The sequence below is a fragment of the Corvus cornix genome, chromosome 2, assembly GCF_000738735.6.
Source record: "Corvus cornix cornix isolate S_Up_H32 chromosome 2, ASM73873v5, whole genome shotgun sequence".
Lineage (NCBI taxonomy): Eukaryota > Metazoa > Chordata > Aves > Passeriformes > Corvidae > Corvus > Corvus cornix.
The window spans coordinates 324,273-350,604 of record NC_046333.1 but is presented as its reverse complement, the minus strand read 5'-3'; the positions used below and the strand labels follow the sequence as shown (position 1 = coordinate 350,604).

Genomic DNA, 26,332 nt, shown 5'->3' with positions numbered 1-26,332 from the left:
GTCGCCACGGGAGCCACGGCGAAGGACTTGGCAGAGCTGCGCTGTTTGGATCCGGGGCTGCTCCACGGAACAAAGCCTCGCGCTCCCGCCGCTGCTCCCGCGGGTTGTTTTCCTCCTGAGCCGGTATAAAACTCCTGGCAGCGCTCGGCAGCTCCGGGCACAGTGCGGCTGCCCGCGGTCCTGCTCCGGACGGGCCTCACCCCTGCCGTGCCGGGGGTCCCACGCCATTCCCGCTGGGCAGGACCCCGTCCTCGGGAGGTGGGAGCGGCAGGAGCTGCTGCAGCCTTGGGCTTACCGGGCCGGCGTGTGATGGGGTGAGTGTGGCCGACGCTGTGCCGGGACCGGGGTGGCACAGCGGCAGTGATACCTCCCCGGTGGGCTCCGACAGCCGTGGGTGGGTGGGCGTCGCCCAGACCTGCCGTAGGTGACAGAGCGGCTGTCCCTGTGGCCAGACCACTCCCTCAAAGAGGTGCTATCCTGCAGGGACCAAGCTGTCAATGCTGGTGCATGTCCCCACAGGGTTGTGGGGAGCAGCTGTGCCTGTCCCCTCCTGGCCTGGGATGAGACAATGGGGGGGACCACCGATGGCAATGGCAGGAGCCTCTTGCGGGTCTGGTGCTGCCTGGGGGGAGGTCTTGGCCTCTCTGAGGTGGCAGTGTGGTGGTGGGGGGTACCCTGGCACATCGGTGACAGTGGCAATGACAGTGGTAGTGGCACCACATGGGTGCAGAGCTGTGATTCATCTCAAGATCATGGTAGTTTTGGTAGGTGGGCAGGGGCGTGTGGTGGGAGGGAGGCGAATATTTTTGGTGTTGGTTTCCAAAGTTTCAGTGAATGAAGCTCTGCCAGGCGGGAGCCAGTGGTGTCTGGCCCAGCTCCGTTCCGTGGTGTCCCAAGGTGACGAGAGGGTGCAGGATCCCAACTGCCTCTGCTGGGTGGGATCTGGGGGGCTCACGGGGTGCCAGTATCTCCCAGGGTCTCCCAGAGCAGCCAGGTGAGCTGGGGCGGGGAGCAAGGGGCAAGGGGCTGCAGGGAGCTGGGGGGACTCCCATCCTTGGGGGTGGGCAGAGTGCTGGGGCACCCACTGGGCCTCCTCCATTTCGGGGTGCAGGGAACTGGGGGTCTCCTGACTTCCCTGGACATGTCTGCCCAGGCGATGGGCACAGCCTGGGCTGTGCTGGCCTCGCCCCAGCCATTCCTCCTGCCTGGCACATGCTGTGCTGGGGGGTGCTGCCAGCAGGGAGGCCACAACCGACACGGTGTGTTCCTTGTCACCGAGGGGGCAGCTGGTGTCACCACCGAGACTGGGGAACGTGGTGCAGGGGTCACCATCAGCCTTGGTGCCAGTGTGGGCACAAGTGTGGGTGGCACATGTTTGTGTGCTGAGCCATGGCAGGGATCTGCCGAGTGACGTGGTGGTGGCAGCAGACGTAGTGACAGGAGTCATGGTGCTGCTGGTAGTGGGGGCACCAGCATGGGAGAGTGGGCAGGAGGACACTTGCTGCCCTGGGGGTCCCCTGCTCCCAGTCTTGTCCCTTCTCATGGGATTTTGGGTCTGTGCTATGGACATGGTTGTCCTGGTGTGGATGTGGGGACTGGCTTCCCAGGACGTGGGTGTCCCGGTGTGGACGTGGTTGTCCCGGTGTGGACAGGCTGCCCAGGACACAATTGTCCTGGTGTGGACATGTGTATCATGGTGTGAATGTGCTGCCTGCAGTGCGGGTGCCAGCATTCATGCGGGTCCTGCTTCCCACCGCGCTCAGCCCACTGCCCCAGCGCTGCAGAGGTGGGTCCAGGAGCTCCTGGGCCCTCTGGGGCAGCCCCAAGGCAGTGTGGGGCCAGGGCCGAGCCCTCTAATCGCCTCAGCAGCTCAGGCAGGCCAGGGCCGGTCCCAGGAATGTGACTCCGGCGGCGCAGGAGTGGCCGTGGCGGCGGAGCTGAGCACCCATGGCAGCGACAGGTCATTCCCGGCGTGGCCAGTGCTGGCAGCCGCTCGGGATCGCGGTCCTGCCCCGCTTATCGGGGCGGCCCGGCCTTGCACAAGGAGCCATTGTGCTGTGGGGCCGAGCGCGGGGCGCGGCTGGTGCTGGTGCCAGCACCGACACCGTCACGGTCCTGTCGCGCCGTGGCCGCGGGTGTGTGTCCCGACCCTTCTGCCCGGGAGCAGGGCAAGGTGCTGGCACTGCAGCCATGTGGTGACGGTGGGACTGTCCTGGGGTGTCTACTCCGGATCTGTCCCCCCATCCCAGGGTGCCAGAGCGTCCTGGGAGTGGGGTTGGCCATAGGGCACCAATCAAGGCTTGTTCTGGCCCCTTTCCACAGGGCTGGCGTGAGCCCTGAGCTGTTCCCGGCCGCTGCTCGTCCGTGACTCAGCGACTGCCATGGAAAGCAGAAGTGTCCCCCCCGTGCCCCCCCCCCAGCTGTCCGTCATCCTTTCCAGCGGGGTCATGCCCCTGGCTCCTGGGTGCCACATGTCCCCAGTGTCACCATCCTGCCGTAGCACCTGGGGGCCAGGGGGCCAGGACCCGCTTTTTGGGTGTTTTGGTGAGAGCACGATGTTCCCGAGAACAATCCCAGTGTGTTCCCAAACTAATCCCAAGCTGCCCACAGGACTAAGCCCAAAAAGCTGCTTAGTGCCGGGAGCAGCGATACCATCCCGCACCAGTGCCCTGGCATCCACCGAGGTGGTGGCCCAGCACCACGTCCCCCCCGTGGGAGGGTCCCATCCTGAATTTGGGGGAGGGGGGGGGTTGAATGCTGGCGGCGGCTTGGCGGGCGCCCCAGGAGAGCGGCGTGGCAGGGCGGATAATCTGCTTGCTGGAATGTGGATGTGCTGGCTCTGGCCCCGGACGGGAGCAGGGATTAGGGAACAGCCGGAGCAGGGTAGCACCGAATTTTGGGGAAAGGTGGGATCCAGGGCCATGGTGAGGCTCGAGGAGCCACAGCCTTGGCATTCACTGAGGCCACGACTCCTCAAGCCTCACCACAGCCACCGTGCTGGCACCCCAGCAGTGACGGTGACGAGGATGGTGATGCCACTCATGTGAGACGCAGTCATCCGTCACCACCCTCCTCAGTCCCCACCGTCACGTGGGGCCAGCTCCCGTGGCAATAAACCCAGCACACCGGTGCCAGAGGGGTCAGCGCAGGGCCCGGGGAGCTGCCAAGGGGCAAATGTGGGTGGAAGCTGGGTTGGGCTGGGGAAACTGGGGGGGTTGTGGGGTTTCAGGAGGGTCGGGTGCTGCTGTGCCCTCCCGAGTCTGGCACCCTGCCTGCACCCCACAGGGTTGGGTGCTTGCCCGGGGTCCCGCTGCCCCGACTCCGCTCCCCTCCTGGCGTTTGTCTTGGCCACAGCTCTCCCATTCCAATCGGTGGCCAAGACAAACCAGCCCGGAGCCAGCCCAACCCGAGGAGGGGCAGCCCCAGCCCCTGCCTGCGGCACTGCTCCGAGGGGACCCCCTGATCCCCCTCTGTGTTCCCAGGTTATGCTGCCCCGACAGCATCCCCTGAGCCCCCGCGAGAAGGAAAAGGGCTAAGCCGGCTGTGCCGGGGGCCGTGCCGGCACCATGACCCACTCCCAGGTGTCTTCTGAGCTTCACCACATTGTCTCCTCAGCCTTCCAGAGCGTAAGTGCCACCGCGGGGGCGGGCCTCATGGCTGGGGGGGATGAGAGGCTGCACCCCCCGATGCTGCCTGGAGGGGTGACGGGGGTCATGGCTCAGCCCTCCTGTCGTGGTGCGCCTGGGGATGCCTGGTTGCTGGGCTGTGGGGTGCTGGCAGTGCCCATAGCACCTGCCCCACTGCTCAGCTGTGGGGCAGGGTTGTGGGGTGCTGGCAGTGTTGTGTGGTACCTGCCCTATTGCTCAGCCATGGGGCAGGACTGCCCCACAGCAGCTCCCTGGGGCAGGCCAGGCCAGCTGTGCCAGGGTGGCAGGTGCCCTTGGGGCCAGCACGGTGCCAGTGCCGCTGGTGGCACGGCCGTGGTGATGCCCGCGGTGCCGGCACTGCCCTGGCGACAGGTCCCGGGCCGAGTTAATGATTGACCCCCGTGTCGTGCCGCGGCTGCCCGGTGCCGTTGGCAAGTCCCTGTCGCGCGCACGTGACCGGGGATGGGACTGGCCCCATCCTAATGGAGTTCCTCCTGGGCTCCCAGGTAAACTGCGGCCTAGAGGGGCTGTCGGGGGCTCTCTCTGCAGTGCCAACCCCGGGCACCGTGCCCACCTGTGCCAGGGTCACGTCAGGTGCTGGACGAAGGAGTGTGTTGGGTGCTGCTGGGGTGCAGGATGGAGCCCGGCAGGTTTGGGGCCATGGGGCCATGGCCAAAGGGGCCTGAGGGGTCGGGGGGATCAAAGGGGTCGTGGAGATGGTGGAAGGGATGTGGCAGGAGTGGGGGGATGCAGGTGCAGGAAGTCGCTGACGCCACTGCTGCCATCACGTGGCAGGCTCTGTGTGCCAGGGTGGTGGGTGTGATGGGGTGGCGTGGGTCGTCACCTGGGTCACCCCCTGAGTCACCCTCTGGGTTACCCCCCTGGGGGGCCCTGTGATCACTGTGCGGTGGGGGCGGGGATGGGGAACCTGTGCTCATACATGACACTTGGGCTGGGATTCGTGTGGGGTGGCCGTAGCACAGCCCTGGACCAGCAAGTGCTGTGGGGTGCCCACTCGGGGTGGTGGGAGATCCCCCCACTGCCCGGCGTGTCCCTGCAGGCAGATCGTGGTGCCCGGGGTGCCCCTGTACCCCCCTGCCCCCCACCCCAGGTCCAGGACCTGGGTCCCAGGGTCACTGGGAGGGGGCCGTGGCGGGGGGGGGCGGCTGCGCAGCCCCCGCAGGGGCCGTGGGTGCAGCACTGGGAGGGGATTTACCGAGGGAGCCGTGCAGCACCGGGGCATTGGAGCGTGACCGTGGGGTCGCTGCATTCCGGGGGAAGAATCTGAGCTCGGCGAGGGGAGCCGGCTGCTCGGGGGGGCCGCGGCTCGGCGGGTGGGGCTGATGCGTCCCGGGGTGTTGGTGCGTCCCGAGGGGCCGGAGTTGGCGGGGGGATCGGCGAATCCCGAGTGGGACCAGTGCATCCCAGGGGGCCGGTGCATCCCGGGGGGAGTCGGTGCATTCCGGGGGGGCCGGTGCATCCCGGAGGGAGTCGGTGCATTCGGGGGGGGCCGGTCGCTCCGGGGCCGCCGCCGGTGCCGCGGTGCCGCCGGTGCCCTCTGCGTTCGCCGTCACCTTGAGACGGGCGCGAGGCGGCTCCGTCAATATTTGGCGAGGCCGGGACGGAGCCGCCGCCCCCCGGTTCCCTCCCCGACCCCCCTCGCTCTCCCCCCCCCGGCCCCATCCCCGGCCGGTCCCGCCGCTCCGATAAAGCGCTGCGGGAGCTGCGGCGGGAGCGGCTCCGCCATGACTCAGGTAGGACCGGCCGGGGACGCGCCCCCCGCTGCCCCCGCAGCCCCTCCCGCACTCCCCCAGCAAGTCCCCCGCAACCGCCAGCCCCGCATCCTTCGTATCCAGCCCAGCTCCGCATCGCCCGTGTCCCCGCACCCCCCCTGCAACCCCCAGTCCCGCATTCCCCGCGCAACCCCCCCCACCCCCCACTCCTCCACATCCCTCTACGCCCCCAGCCCCGCATCCCCTCCCGCCCCCAGCCCCGCCCCCCTGCCCCCGCAGCCCCTCCCCCCGAGCCCACCCCTTGGCCCCCCAGCACCCACGGCCGGGGTGCAGCAGCAGCACTGGGTGGGGGGGCACAGCGCCGGGGCTCTGCGGGTGCAGGGGCCGGGGAGCGGGGCGGGGACAGCCCTGGGGTTGGACCGGGGGAACAGCACTGCGGGGTGTGCGGGGGGCACCAGGGCACGGCACTGGGGGTGCTGAGGTTGTCCGGGGGCACGGCACTGGTGGTGCTGGGTCCCAGTCCCTAGGAGAGCAGGGCACTGGGATGCCCAGGGGCACAGCCTCAGGGCCTGGAACTGGGGTGCTGTGGCACATGGGGTGCAGGTGACACTGGAGCACAGCGCTGAGGCTGGGGGTGCTGGGGGTGTCTGGGGGGCGAATGATGCTGTGGGTGCCTAGCCCAGGGCGCAGGGCGCGCACAGCCCTTGGGTGCCTTTGGGGGCTCCCCTGTCCGGGGCTCCCATCCCGCGGGGCTGCAGGACCGGGGCGCGCTGGGGGCCAGTGGCGTGGCGGGCGGCGGTGCCACCGGGGCCGCGTGCCCGCTCATCCCCGCTGCCGGCCCACAGCCCGAGCAGGAGGCGCCGGGTGCCGGCTCACCTGTCTTCGGGGAGGAGGAGGAGGAGAAGGACCTGAACAAGGCGCTGGGCGTGGAGCGCTTCGAGGAGATCCTGAACGACGCTCACCCCCGCAACGCTGAGGAGGCCGGGCGCAGCTACAGCGAGGAGGACTTCGAGTGTGAGCAGGGCCAAGGGCTGGCACGGAGCAGGGAATGGGCAGGGAGCAGACAGGGGGCAAGCTGGGAGTGGGGAACGGGCAGGAAATGGGCAGGGAACACAGCACCAACTCCCGGTCCCCCCAGACCACCGCCAGTCGTCCCACCACATCCACCACCCCCTCTCCACGCACCTGCCCCCTGACGCCCGCCGCAAGAAGGGGATCCCGAAAAAGGGCAAAAAGAAGGCTCGGCGGGCCTCTGTCCCTGGAGAGACCCCACCATCGAGGAGGCCGAAGAAGATGAGGATGATGCATGCGACACGGAGACAGAGCGGTCGGTGGAGGAGCTGCGGCAGCCCGGGCCAGCCGAGGCAGTGCAGGTGAGGGCAGGGCTGGGGTGCGGGCAGCGCTGTGCCCCCGGCTCGGGGTGTCTGGGCACAGCTGGGGCACCAGAGGAGCCCACGGCCAGGGAGACACGGCTCCCCAGCAGCCGGCTCACCCCCTGCCCCCCCCAGTTCTTCTTGCAGGAGGATGAGGTGGCCGACCGCCAGGCAGAGGAGCCAGCAGCCCCCGCGGCACTGCCTGGCTCCCCCCCAGAGCCCCGGGGGGGCGTGACCCCGAAGGAAGCCCAGGCCAGCAGGTGAGCTGGGGTTGGGCAATGCTGGGGCTCTTGAGGAGTTGGCAGCATCCTCTGGCCGCCCCATGGCAGGGCTGGGGACTGGGCAGCCCCTTCCAGTACCCCATGACAGGATTGGGGTGCAGAGGGGGGGCTCGGCACTGAGGTGGGCTCCTACCTTGCAGCCCTGATGCAGAGCAGGGGGCTCTGGGGGAGGGGGCAGCTGCTGAGGCTGCATCCCCGGGTCGCCCTGCGCCGAAGTCACAGCCAGGGCACCGAAGCTACAACCTGCACGAGCGGCGGTGCATTGGCAGCATGACAGCTGCTGAGCAGGACCGGTACCAGAAGATGCCGACAGACGAGTCAGAGGCACAGACACTGGCCTCGGCCGACCTGGACTACATGAAGAGTGAGTGGGAGGCTCCCTGTGCACCTGGGACTGCACTGGTGACCAGTCTGTGTCGGGCGAGCAGGGCCGGGACAGTGGGTGAGGCAGTGCCAGTGGAGTGGGGCTGGGGATGGTGGGTTGGGGACAGTGGGGCCGGCAGTGCCAGATTGCCTTGTGGCTGCAGTCAAGCTGGGCTGGGTGCAGGCACTGACCCTGCTCCCAGTGCTGGGGAGAACCACAGGGGACTCATCCCTGGTGCCAGGGCTGGGCTGAGTCCCTGTGGAGTCTGGCCAGGAGCTGAGCCCAGGGCAGCTGGAGCCAGTGACAGCAGTAGCAGTGGTGGCAGCTCCCCATGGCACTCACTGGCCCCAGGGATTCACAGTCCAGGACTCTCAGGGTGGCGGGTGACACTTTTGCTGTGGAGCTCCCAGGGGAGCGCAGCCAGGGCAGAGCCCATGTGCCAGTGAGCACATGTGGGTGTTGGCACATGGGGAGCAGGTGACCCCAGTGCCAGGAGCTACCTCAACTCCTGCTTGACACTGCTGGTGGTGACCAAGTGACCCCCCGAGTGCTGCAGCACTTGCCCCCAGCACTGGGATGATCGCTCTGCCCTGAGCTATCCCAGGCAGGACGCATCCCACAGGTCCACGGCCGCTCATGCCAGGGCTCAGTGTCCCCTGTGCTGGGGTTTGAGAATCAGGGCCCCACAGATTTCCCACCCCATACCATTGCTGACCCCCCTCAGGTCACCGCTTTGAGGATGTGCCGGGCGTGCGCCGGCACCTGGTGCGGAAGAGCGCCAAGGCACAGATGGTCCACGTCAGCAAGGACCACAAGGAGCCCAGCACGCGGCAGCGCAAGCAGGACCGGCAACCCCACGAGGTGCAGGGTCCTGGAGCAGGGCACGGGCAGGGACGGGGGCCCTGGGTCCCAGCACTGACCCCGCTGTGCTGCAGGTGTTTGTGGAGCTGAACGAGCTGGTGGCGGACAAGAACCAGGAGCTGCAGTGGAAGGAGACGGCACGCTGGATCAAGTTCGAGGAGGACGTGGAGGAGGAGACGGACCGCTGGGGCAAGCCACATGTGGCCTCCCTCTCCTTCCGCAGCCTCCTGGAGCTCCGCAAGACCCTGGCCCACGGTAGGGAGGCGGAGACCACTCTTCGGGTCCCATGGTGAGGTGGGGTCCTGTCCCTGCTGGCCTCAGCCCCCCCTCCCTTGTCCAGGGGCCGTGCTCCTGGACCTGGACCAAAAGACGCTGCCAGGGGTGGCTCACCAGGTGGTGGAGCAGATGGTCATCACGGACCAGATCCGGGCCGAGGACCGCGCCAACGTGCTGCGGGCGCTGCTGCTCAAGCACAGGTGGGCATGGGGGGCACGAACACAGCCTCCTTCCCCTGGGCTCTGCTCCCTGAGCTGCAGGGCTCACGCTGTCCCTGGGATTCTGGCAATGGCTGTGCCATTGGGCCTCCATTGACAGCCCTGGCCCTGTCCCGCAGCCACCCAAGCGACGAGAAGGAGTTCTCCTTCCCGCGGAACATCTCGGCGGGCAGCCTGGGCTCCCTGCTCGTGCACCACCACAGCACCAACCACGTGGCTGAGGGCAGTGAGCCAGCTGTCACCGAGCCCCTCATAGCCGGCCACGCCGGCGAGCACGACACGCGCGTTGACGTGGAGCGGGAGGTGGGTGCCATGGCCCCCCAGCCCTACCTCTGTCTCGGGGAAGGGCTCTGACCCCAGTCCCCCACTCTGTCCCCACAGAGGGAGGTCCTCACTCCCACGCCCCCAGCCGGCATCACTCGCTCCAAGTCAAAGCACGAGCTGAAGCTGCTGGAGAAGATCCCAGACAACGCTGAGGCCACGGTGGTGCTCGTGGGTATGGAGGGGTGGGCAGGACAGGGGGGTGGGGACCTCCTGCCGGGCACCCTGGTGACCCCTGTGCCCCTTGTGCCCCCCAGGCTGTGTGGAGTTCCTGGACCAGCCCACCATGGCCTTTGTGCGGCTGCAGGAGGCTGTGGAGCTGGACGCGGTGCTGGAGGTGCCTGTGCCTGTGCGATTCCTCTTCGTGCTGCTGGGCCCCAGCAGCACCCACATGGACTATCATGAGATTGGGCGTTCCATCTCCACCCTCATGTCCGACAAGGTCCGTGCCCTGGGGCACTGGGGTCCTGCCAGGGTGGGGGGCTCAGGCTGTGCCAGGTTGGGGGGTTGGGGCTGTGCCAGGATGGGGGTTCAGGGCTCTACTGGGGCAGGGGCTTGAGGCTGTTCTGGAGAAGGAGCTCAGGGCTGGGGGTTCAGGGTTGTGCTGGTCTTGAGGCACCACTGGGTTGGGGGTTTGGGGCTGTGATGGGGGCAGGAGCTCAGGGCTGGGGGTTCAGGGTTGTGCTGGTCTTGAGGCACCACTGGGTTGGGGGTTTGGGGCTGTGATGGGGGCGGGAGCTCAGGACTTGGATGGGATGGGCTGGAGGGCTCAGATTATGCCAGTGCTGGGGTCTCAGAGACATGCCAGGATGACGGCTTGGGGTCCTGTCGGGGCTGGGGAGCTTGGGGCCACGCCAGGATGGGAGTTGGGCCTTGCCGTATTGGGGTCTCTTGGCTATACTGGGGAGGGGGCCAGGGCTCTGCCAGAGTTGGGGGCTCAGGACTGTGCCAGGGCCAGGGCCATGCTGAGGCCCTGGGCTTGGGGCTGTGCGATGCTGGGCTGTCAGGACACCACAGAGCTGTGGCATGGGCACTGACCCTGCCATGGCTCCCAGCAATTCCATGAGGCTGCCTACCTGGCTGATGACCGACACGACCTGCTGAATGCCATCAACGAGTTCCTGGACTGCAGCGTGGTGCTGCCGCCATCCGAGGTGCAGGGCGAGGAGCTGCTGCGCAGCGTCGCCCACTTCCAGCGCGAGATGCTGAAGAAGAGGATGGAGCAGGAGCGGAGGCTGCTGCTGGAGCCCAAGTCCCCTGAAGAGAAAGGTGCCAGGGCAGGGCTGGGGCCGGGGCAAGGTTTGGGAGGGTGTCCCAGCTGTTGGGGTCTCACTGTCTGTCCGTCCGTGCATCTGCCCGCCTCCAGCGCTGCTGAAGCTGAAGGTGGTGGAGGACGAGGCCGAGGAGGACGATGACCCCCTGAGGCGCACGGGCCGCCCCTTCGGGGGGCTGATCCGGGACGTGCGGCGGAGGTACCCGCAGTACCTGAGTGACTTCCGCGATGCGCTGGACCCCCAATGCATTGCTGCCGTCATCTTCATCTACTTCGCTGCGCTGTCGCCTGCCATCACCTTCGGGGGGCTGCTGGGTGAGTGGGGGCTGTGGCGGCTTGCCGGGGGTGGTGGGGTCACGGGGGCTGCAGGGGGTGCTGGGTGCTGCCCGGTGCGTGTGCTGCGGGCAGGGCTGTGATGCCAAGGCCCAAGGGCCCATCCTGATGGTGTGCCTGAGCCTGTTCTGCCGCAGGGGAGAAGACGCAGGATCTGATCGGGGTGTCGGAGCTGATCATCTCCACGTCGCTGCAGGGTGTCCTCTTCTGCCTGCTGGGTGCTCAGCCCCTGCTCGTCATCGGCTTCTCGGGGCCACTGCTTGTCTTTGAGGAAGCCTTTTTCACGGTGAGGTGCTGGGGTCTGCCCTGGGGGCTGGGGGAGACACCCCCGCCCTGGCCCCACTTCCAGGGGTAGACATTCCCACAGCCCTCTTGCCAGGGCTCTGTCCGGCCCCATGACCATCCTGACACCTGTCTGTCCATCATCTGTCCATATGGCTGGGCAGTTCTGCACGTCTAATGAGCTGGAGTACCTGGTGGGGCGTGTCTGGATTGGCTTCTGGCTCATCCTCATCGTGCTGGTCATGGTGGCCTTTGAGGGCAGCTTCCTGGTGCGTTTTGTCTCCCGCTTCACCCAGGAGATCTTTGCCTTTCTCATCTCCCTCATCTTCATCTATGAGACCTTTTCCAAGCTGGCCAAGGTGAGCTGTGGAGGATGAGCCGGGGGGCTGTGGCAGGGCTGCGGCAGGGTGGGGCTGAACGTCCCATCCTCCTGCTGCAGATCTTCCAAGAGCACCCGCTGCACGGCTGCCTGAGCACCAACAGCTCGGCCGAGGCCTGGGGCAACGGCAGTGTGGCTGCGACCAACAGCACAGCCCTGGGCACCAGTCCGGCTGCCCGCGGTGCCACCAAGGTCACAGGGCAGCCCAACACGGCGCTGCTCTCACTTGTGCTCATGGCCGGCACCTTCTTCATCGCCTTTTTCCTGCGCAAGTTCAAGAACAGCCGCTTCTTCCCTGGACGGGTGCGTGGGGATGGCCGTGCGGCCGTGGGGCTGGGGTGAGCCTGGGGGCCGTGGGGCTGGGATGAGCCCAGGGGGGCTGGGGTGAGCCAGGGGGGCTGTGGCCAGGCTGGTGCTGGTGTTCCCCCCAGATCCGGAGGCTCATCGGGGACTTTGGGGTGCCCATTGCCATCCTGGTGATGGTGCTGGTGGACTACAGCATCCAGGACACCTACACACAGGTGAGCAGCCACCCACCCACCTCCTGGGCAGGACTCCTCACCCCACAACCTCCTATGGCCACCTCTGGCTCCCAGCATCTGACCTTCCCTCTCCCTTTGAGTCTGGTTCCTGTGGGTCCCGGTGCCTCCGTGGCCTGTCTCACTCTGTGGAGCACAGCCAGTGCCCTCTCAGCATTTGTCTCCCCCGCCCCCTGCAGAAGCTGAGTGTGCCCAGTGGGTTTTCAGTGACCGCCCCAGACAAGCGGGGTTGGGTGATCAACCCCCTGGGTGTGGAGAGTGCCTTCCCTGTGTGGATGATGGTGGCCAGCGGCCTCCCTGCCATCCTCGTCTTCATCCTCATCTTCATGGAGACCCAGATCACCACGTGAGTGCAGTGGGGCCGGGCAGGGGGCATTGGTGGGGCAAAGGGAGCCTGTGCTGTGCCAACCATCTGCCCTTGTGCCCAGGCTGATCATCAGCAAGAAGGAGCGGATGCTGCAGAAGGGCTCCGGGTTCCACCTCGACCTCCTGCTCATTGTGGCCATGGGCGGCTTCTTCGCTCTCTTTGGGTTGCCCTGGCTCGCCGCAGCCACCGTGCGCTCAGTCACCCATGCCAACGCCCTCACTGTCATGAGCAAGGCCGTGGCACCTGGGGACAAGCCCAAGATCCAGGAGGTGAAGGAGCAGCGGGTCACCGGGCTGCTGGTGGCCGTGCTTGTCGGTAGGTCTGGCCCTCAGGACCTGGGGGGACTCTGGTGCGGAGGGGGCAGCCCTGGGTGGTTGCAGTGGGGAGGGAGCAGCGTGGAGGGGGCTGGGGAGCCATGGAGGGGCTGCGGTGGGGAAGGGGCAGTGTGGGGAATTGAGCTGGGGCACCCTGAGCCCCAGACAAATTGGTGTGGTCATCCTGTCCCCAGAGGACAGAGGGATGTGGGACCCTCCCCATACGAGGGGCTTAAGTGGGCAGGGGGAGGTGGGGCTGGACGGCTGTGCTGAGCCCGCTCCCCAGGCTGACACTGCTCCGGCCCAGGGCTGTCTATCGTCATTGGGGACCTGCTGCGGCAGATCCCGCTGGCTGTGCTCTTTGGCATCTTCCTCTACATGGGTGTCACCTCCCTCAATGGCATCCAGTTCTACGAGCGCCTGCAGCTGCTGCTGATGCCCCCCAAGCACCACCCTGATGTCACCTATGTCAAAAAGGTGGGAAGGGGGCCTGGGGAAGATCCTTAGGGGCAGGACCCTTGTCTGGGACAGCAGCCAGGCTTGGGTACACGTGTGTGGGAGCTGGGGTGTCTGCAGGACAGGCTGTGGCAGAGCCTTGTTTGGGGGGGCAGAGGAGGGCAGAGTAGGGACTCTGGGGCAGCCAGACCCTGGTGGGGTGGGGGGGGGACCGTGTCTGGGGCTGTGGGTACCCCTGGGCCAAGCTGTGCCCGTGGTGCCAGGGGGACACAGGGCCCGGCTGAGCCTGACACCTCTCCGTGCCCAGGTGCGCACGCTGCGCATGCACCTGTTCACCGGGCTGCAGCTGGCCTGCCTGGCCGTGCTCTGGGCCGTCATGTCCACTGTGGCCTCCCTCGCCTTCCCCTTCATCCTCATCCTCACGGTGCCGCTCCGCATGTGCCTGCTCAGCCGTATCTTCACCGACCGGGAAATGAAGTGTGTAAGTACGGCCGGGAAATGAAGTGTGTAAGTGGCTGCGTCGCTTGTCCCGGGGGGAGGCGGGGAGCGGCGGCGTCCTGGGCAGGGCAGGGCCGGGGGCCCCTCGCTGCCCCTCAGCCGCAGTGTCCTGCAGCTGGACGCAGCCGAGGCCGAGCCCATCCTGGACGAGCGGGAGGGTGTGGACGAGTACAACGAGATGCCGATGCCGGTGTGACGGCGCCAGCGGCTCACGGCCCGCGATGGGCGCCGGGCACGGCGGGACCCCGCACCGCGGGGCCGGGGGCGGCGGCTGTGTGGCCGTGCCCCGCGGGGACGGGGCCCTGCGCTCCCCAGGCTCTCGGAGGGCACCTGCCAAAGAGACGCCGGCCCCAGGCTCGCCGCCGCGGTACAGCCCCTTGGACACTGCTGCCCACGCCCCGGGACAGAGCCCCCCGGCCCCCTCAGCAGCCCCTCGGCTCCCGCCCGACACTCAGGCGTCACCTGAGCCCCCCGGGGTTCATGAAACACGCAATTCAAAGGCAATAAACAGCTTTATCCCGAGCACGGGGCTCAGGGCAGAGGTGCTGGGGGGACCCCCCTGCCAAGGGAGGCCTGCTCTGAGCAGGCCCTGGGAGGCTACCGGGCTGGGGGCCGGGGCCCCCCCCGCTGCCTTCGACTAATAAAGAGACCGGACTTTGCACACTTTTCACCAGTTTTATTGGAAAGTTCCCCCCTTCCCGAGCACCCCCCTCCTCCTGGCCCAGGCCCTGCGAACAGCCCCATGTGCACACCCACTCCCGGCCCTGCATATGATCCACTGCAGCCCCCCGGGACCCCTGCACCCCACGGAGGGGCCGGGCCCAGCCCCCATCCCGGTAGCAGTGGTGGGAGCACAGGGATACCCCAGTGCCGAGGGACGCCCAGGCCAGGCCCAGCCCCTGCAGCAACAGACTGGGCTCAAGTGGCAGAGCCGGGGCAGGGGGGCCACGAGGGACCTTCCCCAGTAACACCCCCCCCCCCCCACACGCACCCCTCAAGTCACACCCCAGCCCCCCATAATGGCAATAAATAATCTCACTCCCCCAGTCCCACAGCGGGGGCAGGTGCCCACAGCCTGGCCCCACAGCCTGGCCCCCCAGGACGGGGAGCATCTCCATATCCCCCTGACCCCCCGGGATGGGGGGCAGCTCCGTATCCCCCTGCACAGGGGAAGGGGCTGGCAGCACCCACCTGGCCCCCCACACCCCCCGGATCCATCCCTCAGAAGCGCAGCTCCCTCAGCTTCTGCCGCAGGTAGTGCTTGGCCTCCTCGATGCCACTCACCTTCTCCAGCTCCGTGTAGGGCAGCTGTGAGGGGACAGGGATGACGTCAGAGCGGTGACAGCATGTCTGACCCCACTTGTATCCCCAGTACCACCAGCCCACAGCCCCATTCAGCCTTCTGTGGTGGTGGGAGGAAGAACCAGGACACAGGACCCTCCCTGGAGAAGGAGGGCAGCGCAGTTCCTGCCGAGGGGATGGACACAAGCATGGACAGTGGTGTGGGAAGTGTAGACAATTCCCAGCTCCAGGCTCATCCAGCCTTAGCTCAGACCTGGGCAGGTGGTGCAGGCACACAAAGAGGGGAGTCTCGAGCCTCACCCCACCCTCAAGCCCCTGTCAGCAGCCTCCATGAAAGGCGAGAGCTGGGGGTGTTCACCTGGAAAGAGAAGGCTCTGGGGAGACCTTCTAGAGCCCTTTCCAGTGCCTAAAGGTGCTCCAAGAGAGCTGGAGAGGGACTGGAGGGACAAGAGCCTGGAGGGACAGAGCAACGGGGAATGGCTTCCCACTGACACAGGACAGGGTTAGATGGGATATTGGGAAGGAATTCCTGGCTGGGAGGGTGGGCAGGCCCTGGCACAGGGTGCCCAGAGCAGCTGTGGCTGCCCCTGGATCCCTGGCAGTGTTCAAGGCCAGGCTGGACAGGGCTTGGAGCAGCCTGGGACAGTAGAAGGTGTCCTTGTCTGTGGAAGGGGGTGGCACTGGATGGGCTGTAAAGTCCCTTCAGCTGGGTCGTTGCTGTGCCTTCTGCAGGAGGGACAGTCCTGGCCAGCCCAGCCCAAACACCAGCTCAGGGGAGAGCTGGCCCTGCTCCTGGCCCGGCTACGCTGCTGGGCAGCTCCCAGGTGATTCCTCAGCAGAATCACGGGACTCCAGAGCTCTGCACAACCACGGGGCTCTGGGCTGCTGAGCTCCAGAATGAGGAGGAGCCGGTGCTGGCATGGCCTGGCGGCAGCAGGGGGTGAGGCAGTTTGGGAATGGCTGTGGGATGGCACGGTGGATCCACTGCTGCAATCCTGGTCCCCTCTGCAGTACAAGAGTGAACAGGACTGAGGGCTCATTTCCAGTGCCATTTTCCTCAGAAAGACTCATCCTCAGGCTAAAACCACCCACAAACAAGCATGTGGGAGCTGCACATCCTAAACCAATGCCTGGAGTTTGCCAAAGGAGCTGCAACACCTGCGGGCTCTTCCAGCCCCAGCACTCGGCAGAGAGCAGCTGGGGCTGGAACCAGGGCAGGCAGGGCTCTGGCACAGAAGGTGACCCAACCTCCCTCCTGCCCCCTCGGCACATGGGATCACAGGTCACCACACGTGGACACGTGTGTCCCTCCCACCTGATTTCACCCTGAGGCCCCACACCCAACGCCGCCACCATGGCTGTGTCTGCCAGCCCAGGCTGAACACCCTCCCCTTCCCCTCACTCAGGTTGGGTCTCAGCTCACAGGACAGACTGTTCCTTGTCTCTGCTTTCCATCAGGACTGGTGACACCCACTAGCTGCATGGAAAAAGTCCTGGATGGGGTGGGGGGGGCAAGGAGACATGAGGATGAGTCAGCCCTGCTTCCTCTCACAGGGACAGGAGTGTTTACAGTGGGGATGCCAGGTCTGGGCCCATCCTTCCATGGGGATACCAGCTCTCAGCTCTGGGCCCATCAGATGCCAGCTCACAGCCCATCACCCACTGTGTCCCCCAGCCCTGAGGAGTTAGGGGCAGCCCCCACTTACCTGCACCAGACAGTATCCCAGCAGCCGCAGGTGCCGGTCCCTCATGGCCCGGGAACCCACCAGGATGTCGGAGTTCTGGCAGTAGTGCCACTTGTCATTGACCGACAGCACCACCCTGTAGAGGGGACAGCGGGGAGCACAGTGTCACTCCACACCTCAGTATCACCCCACCCTATGGACCCTACTCCCCAGCACTGTGGCAGCTGAAGAGTAGCACCCCAAACGACCCCAGATCCTGCTGGTGGCAGGGACAGCTGTATCCAGCACCTCAGGGCAGTGGGGACATGGGTCTGTGGGTGCCCCATGGCAGTGGGCAGGAAGGGGCCAGGGCTGAGCGTCTTAGTGGGCAGGAGCCCAAGGCAGTGCCAGGGTGGCTGTCCTGCCAGAAGGGACCAGGGACATGGCCCTGCTCCATACCTCTGTATCTCCTCGGCACCCTGAGGCCCCTCGCCCGGCCCCCGCTTGGGGCTGGGCCGGCATGGTGAGGGTGGGGGGCCGGCGTCCTCGCTGGCTGGGGGGCTCCGCTCCTCAGGTTCCTCCTGGGCCCGTTCCCCCTGGAAGCAGCCGTGTTCTTGGCTGGGGCAGCCGGCGGTCTCCTCCTCCTCCTCCAGGATTTTGCCGATGGGGAACTGGAAGAGGGAGGTGGTAGAGGTGCGGGGGGAGCAGTCGGGGGTGCTGGGTGGCGGCGCCGAGAGGCACTCGGAGGGGCTGCTGAGTGTGGAGCTGCCCGGGCTGGCCAGGGGTGGCTCCTTGCTCAGCCCGCAGTAATAGTCCGAGGGGGGCTGGAAGCAGGGCCCCCCTGGCGCTGGACAGAGCGCCGGCAGGAACCGCCCGGCCCGGCCGCTCTCCCGGGGGCCTGGGGGGCTGCTGGGCGTCTCTGGAGCAAATGGGGCAAAGTCCTGCAAGTCTGAGGTGAGGGCGAGGACACTGGACCGCAGGGACATGGTGACGGGGGACGTGGCTGGGGGAGCCCTGGAAGCTGCCGGAACGCGTGAGAGAGGCAGCACCGTGCCTGAGCGGTTGATCCACAGCAGGAAGTCTGCAGGAGACAGAACAGGGATCAGCAACTGATGGGACATGGGCTTGGGAATTCTGTGCCCCAGCTGGGAGTCTGTGCCAGAGGCACAGGGGAACCCCCCATTTCTGCAAGGGGAGGGCTCAGGGAGCTTTGTCCCAAAGGCAGTGTCACAGGGAAGGCAGTGACAAAGCAGCCAGAGCTCATTCTGCCCCAAATAGACTCCCATCCTCAGCCCCCAGACCCCACCTGGCAGCCCTCTCCCCACAGCCCAGGGGGGTTACCTGTGCAGTACCCAGGGGGGAGCACCTCGTCCTGCCGGTAGCATTCCTCCCCCACCAGTTGTCGCAGCGCCTCGGCCACCAGCCCCTTGTAGCTGCAAGGAAGGGACAGTCAGGGGGACACTGCAGGGGCTGGCACATCCCCCCAGCACTGCTGGTGCTGAGTACATCCATGCAGAGACGGGAACCCCCAGGAGCAGGAACCACAGAGCTGGAGTTTTGGGCTCTGCTGTTGGGGGTCAAGAGGGGATGGGCTCCAGTTCCTTCTGCAGAAAAGCTCCTTGCAGTATTGGGACACTAAAAGCCTCCCAAAAGGGCTGCCCAGCCCTGGCACCACTGCCCAGGGCAGGGGGAAGTCCCCATCCCTGGGGGAATTTAACAGCCACATGGATGTGGCACTTGGGGACATGGTCAGTGGTGGCCTTGGCAGTGCTGGGGGACGGGTGGACTCCACGGTCTCCAAGGCTTTCTGAACCCAAACAATTCTGCAATTCTAAATGATTCTGTGATTCTACAGAGCTACCCCACAGGCTTTGGAGCTGCCTTTATAGGGGCCTTTATCCCACCACCATCTGGGATCCTGCCAGAGTAGGTCACAGACCCCGTGTCCCCCACTGCGAGGGACAGCAGAGGGGTGCTCCCCCTCTCCCCCCCACCTGTACTTCCTGTTGGCCTCGTCGGCAGTCAGGGCGTGCTCGAACATGAGGACGCGGTAGCGCGGGTCGAGGCGGGGGCCGCTGTACTCGCGGAACTCCAGCTCCACCGCCGCGTCCAGCAGCGACAGGTACCGGCGCACAATCAGCGCGTAGGGGCTGCCTGTGGGGGGCAGCTCAGATGGAGCCCACCGGGATGGGCATCCCCTCACCCAGCCATGCTGCTGGGGACCACCCTCACCCCAGCCAGGGCTCTGCCAGCTGGGAGCACCCTGGCAAAGGCTCAACGTACTCATGACATTGGTGATGAAGCCTGGGGAGAAGACCTGGTGCAGGACAGTCTGCGGGAAGTGGCTGAGCTGGAACATGGACATGAGGATGTTGACGGTGGCCAGTGGTGAGCTGCTGGCCTTCTGCTCCAGGATGGCCTCCAGCTTGGGAAAGAGCTCGCCGTGGTTGGAGGGGCGGTAGTTCATCCGGCTGAAGGGGAACACCAGCTTCTGGATCACCTGTGGCAAGAGAAGAGCATGGGACCAGGGTGGGACAAGGGACAGGTCGGGGCCACCTGCCCAGTGCCACGAAGAGACGGGTGCTCAGAGCCCGCCAGGACGGGGGCATGACCCCTGGTCCCCTGGAATGCCCCATCACGATGGAGAAGAGCCATGGCTCCTTTGCCCAGGTGTGCCCACAGATGGAGGTGACCCCATAGGTGAGGCGAGCGCTCACCTTGCTGTCGAGCTGCTCCCCACGCTTCAGCAGGAAGTTGGCGATGGTGTCGAGCAGCCGCGGCTCACGCAGCCGGTGCCGCGCCACGTACTTGGCGATGAGGGCCATGGTGTAGGGGGTGAGGTTCTCTGCCTTCCGGGGCAGCCACTCTACCGAGCCAACACAGTGGGGAGGCCGTCACAGGGGCCAGCTCTGTCCCCGCCGCAGGTCCTCTGCGGCCACCATAGCTCGGGCAGGTGGGAGGACAGGACCGGACAGTAGCGCCAGTCCTAAAAACCTCAAAAGCCAGGCAGTTCCTAAAAACCCTCAGGTGAGAGGCTCAGGCAGATTCCTGTCATGCACAGCCAGAAGGCACAGCTGGAATGTGCACAGGTGGGGCCTTCTGTAAAACCCCACCAGAACTCCACTGTGCCCAGCCTGGAGGCACTGTGGGAAAACAGTCCCTGGAGGAATGGGGGGCTCCCAGCCTGTCAGAGGGCTGGGCAGTCAGTGACAAGGGTGGCCACAACACAGGGCTCCTTCTGCTCCAGTTCCGTGGCTCAGCAGGGCCCCAGCTGGGGCTGTCACCACCCAAACGTCCCCAGGGCCAGGGAAGGCGTCTGCGAGGTTGCCCCCCACCTGGCCAGGGGCCCCCATGTCCTCTGCCCGACCAGAGCTCTGCACCCCCCATGTGGGTGGCAATGCTGGGACCCCACCTGGGCACCCCTCACCTGCCATGCTGCGAATGAAGCGCTCCTGCCGGTTCTCGTAGAAGAGCTGGGAGCTGAAGATGGCCTCCAGGGCCTTGTTGTTGGCCTCCTGGGCACACAGGGCCAGCATCTCGTCCAGCAGCGCCAGCTCGTGCTCCCGCATGGCGCTCACCTGGCCCAGCGTGTGCCGCACCAGCCGCAGGATCTTGCGGTTGTTGATGAGCTGCTGGTCAGAGGCCGCGTGGCCCTGCAGCGCCTGCGCCCGCAGCCGGTAGTAGGAGAGCAGCAGGAAGAGGGTCTGGGGGTGCCGCTCCTTCTCCAGGTGCCGCTCCAGGCTGCTGAGGCAGGACTCGACCAGCGGGTGGGGGCTGGAGGGGTGCAGCCGCATCACGCTGCTGAACACCATCGACACGTCCTTCTGGTTGAAGCGGCCCAGGCGGCTGCGGGACTCGTCCTCCAGCACCCGCACGAGGGGTGACTCCCCGGGCAGCCCTGCAGGGGGGACGGGCACAGGCACGGCTCAGATCCTGGGCATGGCTCAGCTGCATGGCACAGCCACCTCTGGAGCTTGGGCAGGAACCCACTGCCGTGACTGCACGGATGTGCTGGATCAGTGACCAAACGAGAAGGGGAAGGGGAAGCACTGGCAGAACATCAGCGCATCTGCACCCATGGAAAACACTGCATGGAACTGCGGAGTCATTCCCACCCATCCCACTGGAATGGGAGCCCTGCAGCTCACCCACAATAGCAAGGTTCTTTTCCTAACTCTCAAACATCCCAAAGATAAATAATTCATAGAATCCCAAAATCCCAGACTGTTTTGGATTGGAAGGAACCTTAAATCCCATCCAGTTCCATCCCTCTGCCATGGGCAAGGACACTTCCACTAGACCAGGTTGCTCCAAGACCTGTCCAACCTGGCCTGGAACACTTCCAGGGACTCTGAGCACCCAAAAAACTCACCTCAAAAAGTTCGTAAAAAAAAGTTGTGGTTGGAAAACAACTGTGACATCCCATGTGACCAAACTAAACCCTGTTTGTTCCATCACGGACTAATCCTTTGGCTTTTTTGACCTTCTCCCGTTTCCCAGTTCAGCTTTAGCTTGTGCAACCTGGCTCCCAGGGAAACACTTCCCTGCAGCTCAGGACGTGTTATCCAGGCCTGGGCACAGGCTCAGTGCCTTGGTTGTCAGGAGGGATCTCCTCAGCAGAGGCAAAGAGCGTTGGGGGGCCTGGAGCTTCCCATCGCCCTAGGATTTGGGCAGGCACAGGCCGAGGGGCAGCACAGGGCAAGTCACTGTGGGTTATTGTTAATCAGAACTCAGGAGGGGGAACGTGCAGATTTGGTCTGAGCAGCTGCTTTGTTCCATAAAAAGGCCTCAAAAGAAAGCTGGAGTTTGTGTTAATGAGGGACAAGGGGGCAGAACAAAGTGGGGGGCACAGCAGAGCTGTGGGGGGCCCAGCATGGGGAGCCTGGCGAGGGCAGCAGCGCCGGCAGCTCCGGCTCAGTGTCAACAAACACCCGGCGCCGCAGGCCTGGGGCCGACGGGCAGAACCGGCCTCCCCACCCCCGGCAGGGGCTCGAGTTACTGCGTCAACAGTGGCCGGGCGGTTCCACCGAGCCCTGGCCCAGGAAGGCCGTGGGGAACGGGAAGGAGAACAGGATGGGGGGAGCCACGGGCAGGAGGGCAGGCACCCGCCGGATTGTGGAATCCTGGAATTGTTTGGGTGGGAAGGGACCTTAAAGATCACCCAGTTCCAACCTCCTGCCATGACCAGGGACACCTTCCACTATCCCAGACTGCTCCAAACCCTGTCCAGCCTGGCCTTGGACACTTCTAGGGACAGGGCAGCCACAGCTTCTCTGGGCATCCTGTGCCAGAGCCTCACCACCCTCTCAGGGAAGAATTCCTTCCCAATATCCCATCTAACCCTGCCACCTGGCAGTGGGAGACCATTCCCCCAGTCTTGTCCCTCCAGGACCCTGTCCAAAGTCCCTCTCCAGAGTAGAGGAGCTCCAGCCCTTGGAGCATCTCCATGGCCTCCCCTGGACTCGCTCCATGTCTTTCTGCTGCTGGGCTTCAGAGCTGGAAGCAGCACTGCAGGTAGGGCCTCACCTGCGTGGGGGAGAGGGAAAGATTCCCCCTACTGCCCTGCTATCCACCCCTCTTTGGATGTAGACCCCATCCCCTTCCTCGAAGCAGAAGAACTTGTAGGGTCACCTCAGCCCACAGAAGGAGGAGCCTCCGGGATGCAGCCTCCCCTGGGACACAGCCCCTCAGGACGGGGCCTCCCCAGCTCAGTAGCACCCCAAGGAAGCTGCACAGGAACCCAAATACCTCAAACCCTCTCTCCCACATAGCAACACCTGGTGACATGGGGCTTGTCCCCTCCAAGAGTTCAGCCAAACCCATGGTCTCCCCCATCAGTGCTCAGGTGTTTCCTGGTTTTCAGGGCTTGGAACTCAGCTCCAGAAGTGGCTGATACACATCCTTCCAGGCAGGGCTGCCCAGCACCGTGACTCCCCTTGGCTCCAGCACTGACCTTGTGGTCAGCCAGGGATACTCAGCCCTCCTGCCCCGGAGGAGCAGAGCATCCCTGCTGAGCTGAGCTCCCCGAGCCCTCCTGCCCCCTGACCAGAGCCCCCAAGGGTCATAGCTCCATCTGCTACAAATCCACCACCACATAAATCCCCCCAGACCCGGGCCCTGGCCCCTGTTGCAGCGCTGTGCTCCCGCCCGTCCGAGACCCCTGGGGGTGGCTCACCCAGCGCGGCCGCTGCGTACAGGCAGTTGACGATGCTGAAGTTGTCGAACTTGGCGCAGCCGCTGACGATGGCCTGGCAGAGCACGTGGAACTCGGGCTGCTCCAGCACCTGCCCCGCGGGCCCACGGCCGTCCCCAGCCCCCATGGGCGGCCCTGGTTGCTGCTGCAGGAGCTGCCCCAGCTTGTGAAGCGCTATGGGGTAGTGACTAGCCGACACCTTGCCCGGGTTCTGCGTGACCCAGCGAAGCACCTCACCCACACTGCGTGAACGCTCGATCAGCCGCTTCATGGTGAAGAAGGTGTCGTAGCTCATCTTCTCGTGGATGAAGTTCCAGCTCTTCCTCTTGCCATGGGTCCGGCCCCGGCCGCCGTCCGGGTGCACGGTGGGCAGCAGCCCATGGCCGTAGGGGTCCAGGGGCAGCAGCAGCCGCGGCCTGGCCTTGCCGGCGCAGCAGCAGGCGGGGAACATCGCGGCACCGCGGCGCTCACGGGCAGCCGGGCCCCGCGGGCCCGCCCGGGTCAGAGCGCGGAGCCATGGGCACAGCAGCGGGCACAGCATGGCGGGGGCGGCGCGGCGCGGGGGGCTCCGCGGCTCCGGAGGACCCTGCGGGACAGACCGGCGGGGACGTGACGGGGGGAACGGTGGGACAGCCGGGGCCCGCGGGGGGCACGGGCGGCCGCGGGCACTCCCCGACCTGGCAGGGACTCCCCCCGTGCACAGGGGCCCCCGCCCCCGGGTGCCCCCGCCCGCACAACCACCCGCACCGGGCCCGCCACCGTGTCCGGGCCCGCGTCCCGCGCAGCCCCGTGGTGCCCTCCGGCCTGCCCGGTGTCCCCCGCCCCACAGCGCCCGCCCCTCTCCCGGGCACACACCGACCTCCAGCCGGTACCAGGCCCACCCTAGCCCCCCCGGCTGGATTCCCTGCCCCCCATCCGGGCCGGCCGTACATGGCGCTGGCGGCCGCTCGGTCCCGCCGCCACTCAGCGCCGCCGGGACATGGACACGGCCCGGGAGCGCAGCCCCGCCGCCATCTTCCCGCGGCCCCGCCCCACGCGCGGGACTTCCGGGGCGGGGCCGGCGCGCGCGGCATGCAAATCACCGCTGCGCCTCCGCCAATGAGCGACAGCCCCGCTAAGAGCGGGGCGGGGCCACCGGCGCAGGCGCGCTAAGGCCCTGCGGAGCGCGTGGCTGGAGGCGCCAGGCCCCGCCCCCTCCCGGAGCCCCGCCCCCCCGGTCCCGGTTCCCGATTCCCCGTTCACCCACTCCCTCCCCCTTCCCCGACCCACGGAGCAGCAGAGCCGGGACGCCACGGCGGGTCACAGTCCTTCCGCTTTAATCGGAACGGCGGTGGGGGGTGGGACCCCCAACACAGCATCGGAATCCCCGGGACAGTGGGGAGTGCAGCGACCCCCGGCACCGGGACCGCCCCGTCACAGCACATCCCGCCGGCAGCAGGACCCTCGGCACCCCAGGGCTTGTGTCCCCCTGCCCAAGCACCGGGACACTCGGGAGCAGCCCCTTGGGAGCTGCTCTCCCACGAGGAGAAGCTCCGCAGGCACGGACACCACCCCGGGCAGGACCGCACCCGAGAAGCTTCTGCATGCAGAGTGGCTGGGGGGTGCTCCGTGCAGGGACAGGGGGCACTGGGACGCCGCCAGAGGTAGCTGAGCCCTCATTCCTGCAACAGCCCCTGAATGCAGACAGGGCATGGGTGGGTGCCTGCTCTGGACCCCTGGGCCCCTGGGGGGGACACAGTCCAGGGCCCAGCCCCCCCCCGTTCAGGTGCAGTGGGCAGACCCCATGTGCCCCCGATATGTTGGGAGGGCTGAATGCAGAGCCCCCCATGTCCCAGGTGGATTGGGCAGGCTCTAAGTGTCCCAGGTGTGGCCCTAGGTCCCCCACGTCCCAGGTGCTGATCCGGGCCGCGCTATCTGCGGTACATGGCGAAGGCCACGAAGGTGACGAGCAGGGTGAGGCCGGCCAGGCAGGTGGTGGCGGTGGCGGTGAAGACGTGGCGGTGCTGCAGCTGCAGGTACCAGAGCAGGGCCAGCAGCAGCACGAAGAGCGGCAGCGCCAGGCTGCCCACGCCCAGTGCAGCGGGTGCGGGGCTGTGGGGACCGGGGGTTCCGGGGGCCGTGGGGGCCACGCTGGGCGGGGACAGGTGGCAGTGCAGGACGCTCAGGTGGCCCAGGTGCAGCCCTGCCAGGCTCTGGGCATCGTCGCGCAGCAGCTGCCCCTGGTAGATCAGCCGCACCTGCTGCTCCTGCCCGGGGAAGTAGGTCCTGGAGGAGACAGGGACAGGGGTCACACTGCTGTCAGGACGGGCCCCTCTGACCCACCTCCCGTGACTGTGCCCACCCTGACCTCTCACCCCACCCATGCACCTGAGCTCGTGCGTCCCCATCAGCCACCCCAAGCAACAGTTGCCAGGCCAGTTCCTCCATCCACATCCTATGAATGTGCCCACCCTGATCCCCCACCCTGCCCTGAACACCTGCCCCCCTTCCTGTCCCTGGCCCCAGCTGCCACCTGCCCAGGACAGTCCCCTCTGTCAACGCGCCCACCACGACCCTCCCGCCCTGCCCACACACCCGAGCGCGTGTGCGCCCGTCAGCCAGCCCAGGTGTCTCCTGCCAGCATGGGCTGTCCCACGGCCCCGCCAGGGATGGGCACCGGTACCCGGGCACAGGCCACCTGCCCCGGGACACGGCGGTTCTCTGCCAGGTTCTGCGGGGATGGGAGCGACGGCCGGTGGGGTCCGGGGACGCCCGAGCCGGGACAAGTCGCCCCTGCCCACACGCCCTCACCTCTTGAGCGCACCGACGGTGTCCCCGGGGCGCACCCGCGCCAGGCGCTCCGTGTCGTTCAGGAACTTGAGCCGCAGCACCAGCGTGGGCTCGGCGGGGCCCTCGGAGGCGGCCGCAGGAGGGTGCCGCTGCCGCAGCCCCGCCGCCTCATCGGGGCCGCCGCTCCCTCGGCCGGGGCCGGGTCCTTGCGCTCGGCAGGGACCGTGCTCGGGGCCGCCTCAGTCGGCGGCGCCGCGGGCTCGGGGGCGCGCGTGGAGGCCCAGGCGAGCCCCAGCACGGCGGCCGCCAGCAGCAGCACGAACAGCACCGTCACCTCGTCGCCGACGCCCTCGATGAGCGCCATGGCGGCGGCAGGACCGGGGGACGCACCGGGAGAGGGTACCGGACGGGCACGGCCTCAGCCCGCGGGGCCGCGGGGAACCGGGGCCGCGGCCACGGCTGCACCGGGCCGGGCTCCGGCCGCCATCGCGCCGCTTCCGGCCGGGCGCGAGGGGCGATGGGACATGTAGTCCTGGCTGTAGGAGCCATAGCGGGGTGTGGCCGCCGTGCGGAGCACGCCGGGAATTGTAGTCCCAAGCCCCCGGCGCCAGGCTCGTACTCCCAGAATGATCCCGGTCACTTCCGGTCACTCCCCGTGTGATCCCAGTCCCTCCTAGACGCTTCCAGTATTACTGTAGTAATTTGCAGTATGTTCCCAGACAGTTCCAGTATGGTCACAGTATTACCCCAGCATAGGCTCAGCTGCTCCCAGTATGATCCCAGTTACTGCCAGCGTGGTTTCAGTTGCTCCTAGTGTAATTCCCAGTATGAACCCAGTTAATCCCAGTATGATGCCATTTGTCCCCAGTGTAGTTCCAGTTGCTACCAG

The 26,332-nt window shown here is 66.6% G+C and overlaps 3 protein-coding genes across 3 annotated transcripts; 1 reads left to right on the top strand and 2 right to left on the bottom strand.

The window, feature by feature from the left end:
- Positions 1–3,566: 3,566 nt before the first annotated feature.
- SLC4A2 (solute carrier family 4 member 2) lies at positions 3,567–14,176 on the top strand. The gene is given in 23 exon segments (XM_039548864.1): positions 3,567–3,626; positions 6,226–6,394; positions 6,519–6,644; positions 6,647–6,753; positions 6,889–7,013; positions 7,175–7,398; positions 8,123–8,259; positions 8,334–8,514; positions 8,600–8,735; positions 8,873–9,056; positions 9,135–9,249; positions 9,332–9,516; positions 10,130–10,380; positions 10,382–10,662; positions 10,818–10,966; positions 11,127–11,321; positions 11,402–11,644; positions 11,773–11,862; positions 12,060–12,226; positions 12,309–12,562; positions 12,869–13,038; positions 13,325–13,498; positions 13,631–14,176. Coding segments are annotated over 23 exon segments (3,804 nt in total). The 3' UTR covers positions 13,712–14,176.
- Positions 14,177–23,708, bottom strand: FASTK (Fas activated serine/threonine kinase). Its single transcript, XM_039548865.1, has 10 exons — positions 23,605–23,708; positions 22,657–23,260; positions 19,909–20,379; positions 19,199–19,347; positions 18,765–18,981; positions 18,476–18,635; positions 17,823–17,914; positions 16,941–17,562; positions 16,524–16,638; positions 14,177–14,823 (listed from the first exon to the last, which is right to left on the bottom strand). The coding sequence occupies exons 2-10, from the start codon at positions 23,213–23,215 to the stop codon at positions 14,737–14,739; spliced, it is 2,472 nt and encodes an 823-aa protein (XP_039404799.1). The 5' UTR covers positions 23,216–23,260; positions 23,605–23,708; the 3' UTR covers positions 14,177–14,736.
- Positions 23,709–23,968: 260 nt separating this feature from the next.
- Positions 23,969–25,947, bottom strand: TMUB1 (transmembrane and ubiquitin like domain containing 1). Its single transcript, XM_039550092.1, is given in 3 exon segments — positions 23,969–24,939; positions 25,465–25,624; positions 25,627–25,947. Coding segments are annotated over 3 exon segments (696 nt in total). The 5' UTR covers positions 25,808–25,947; the 3' UTR covers positions 23,969–24,584.
- Positions 25,948–26,332: the final 385 nt, after the last annotated feature.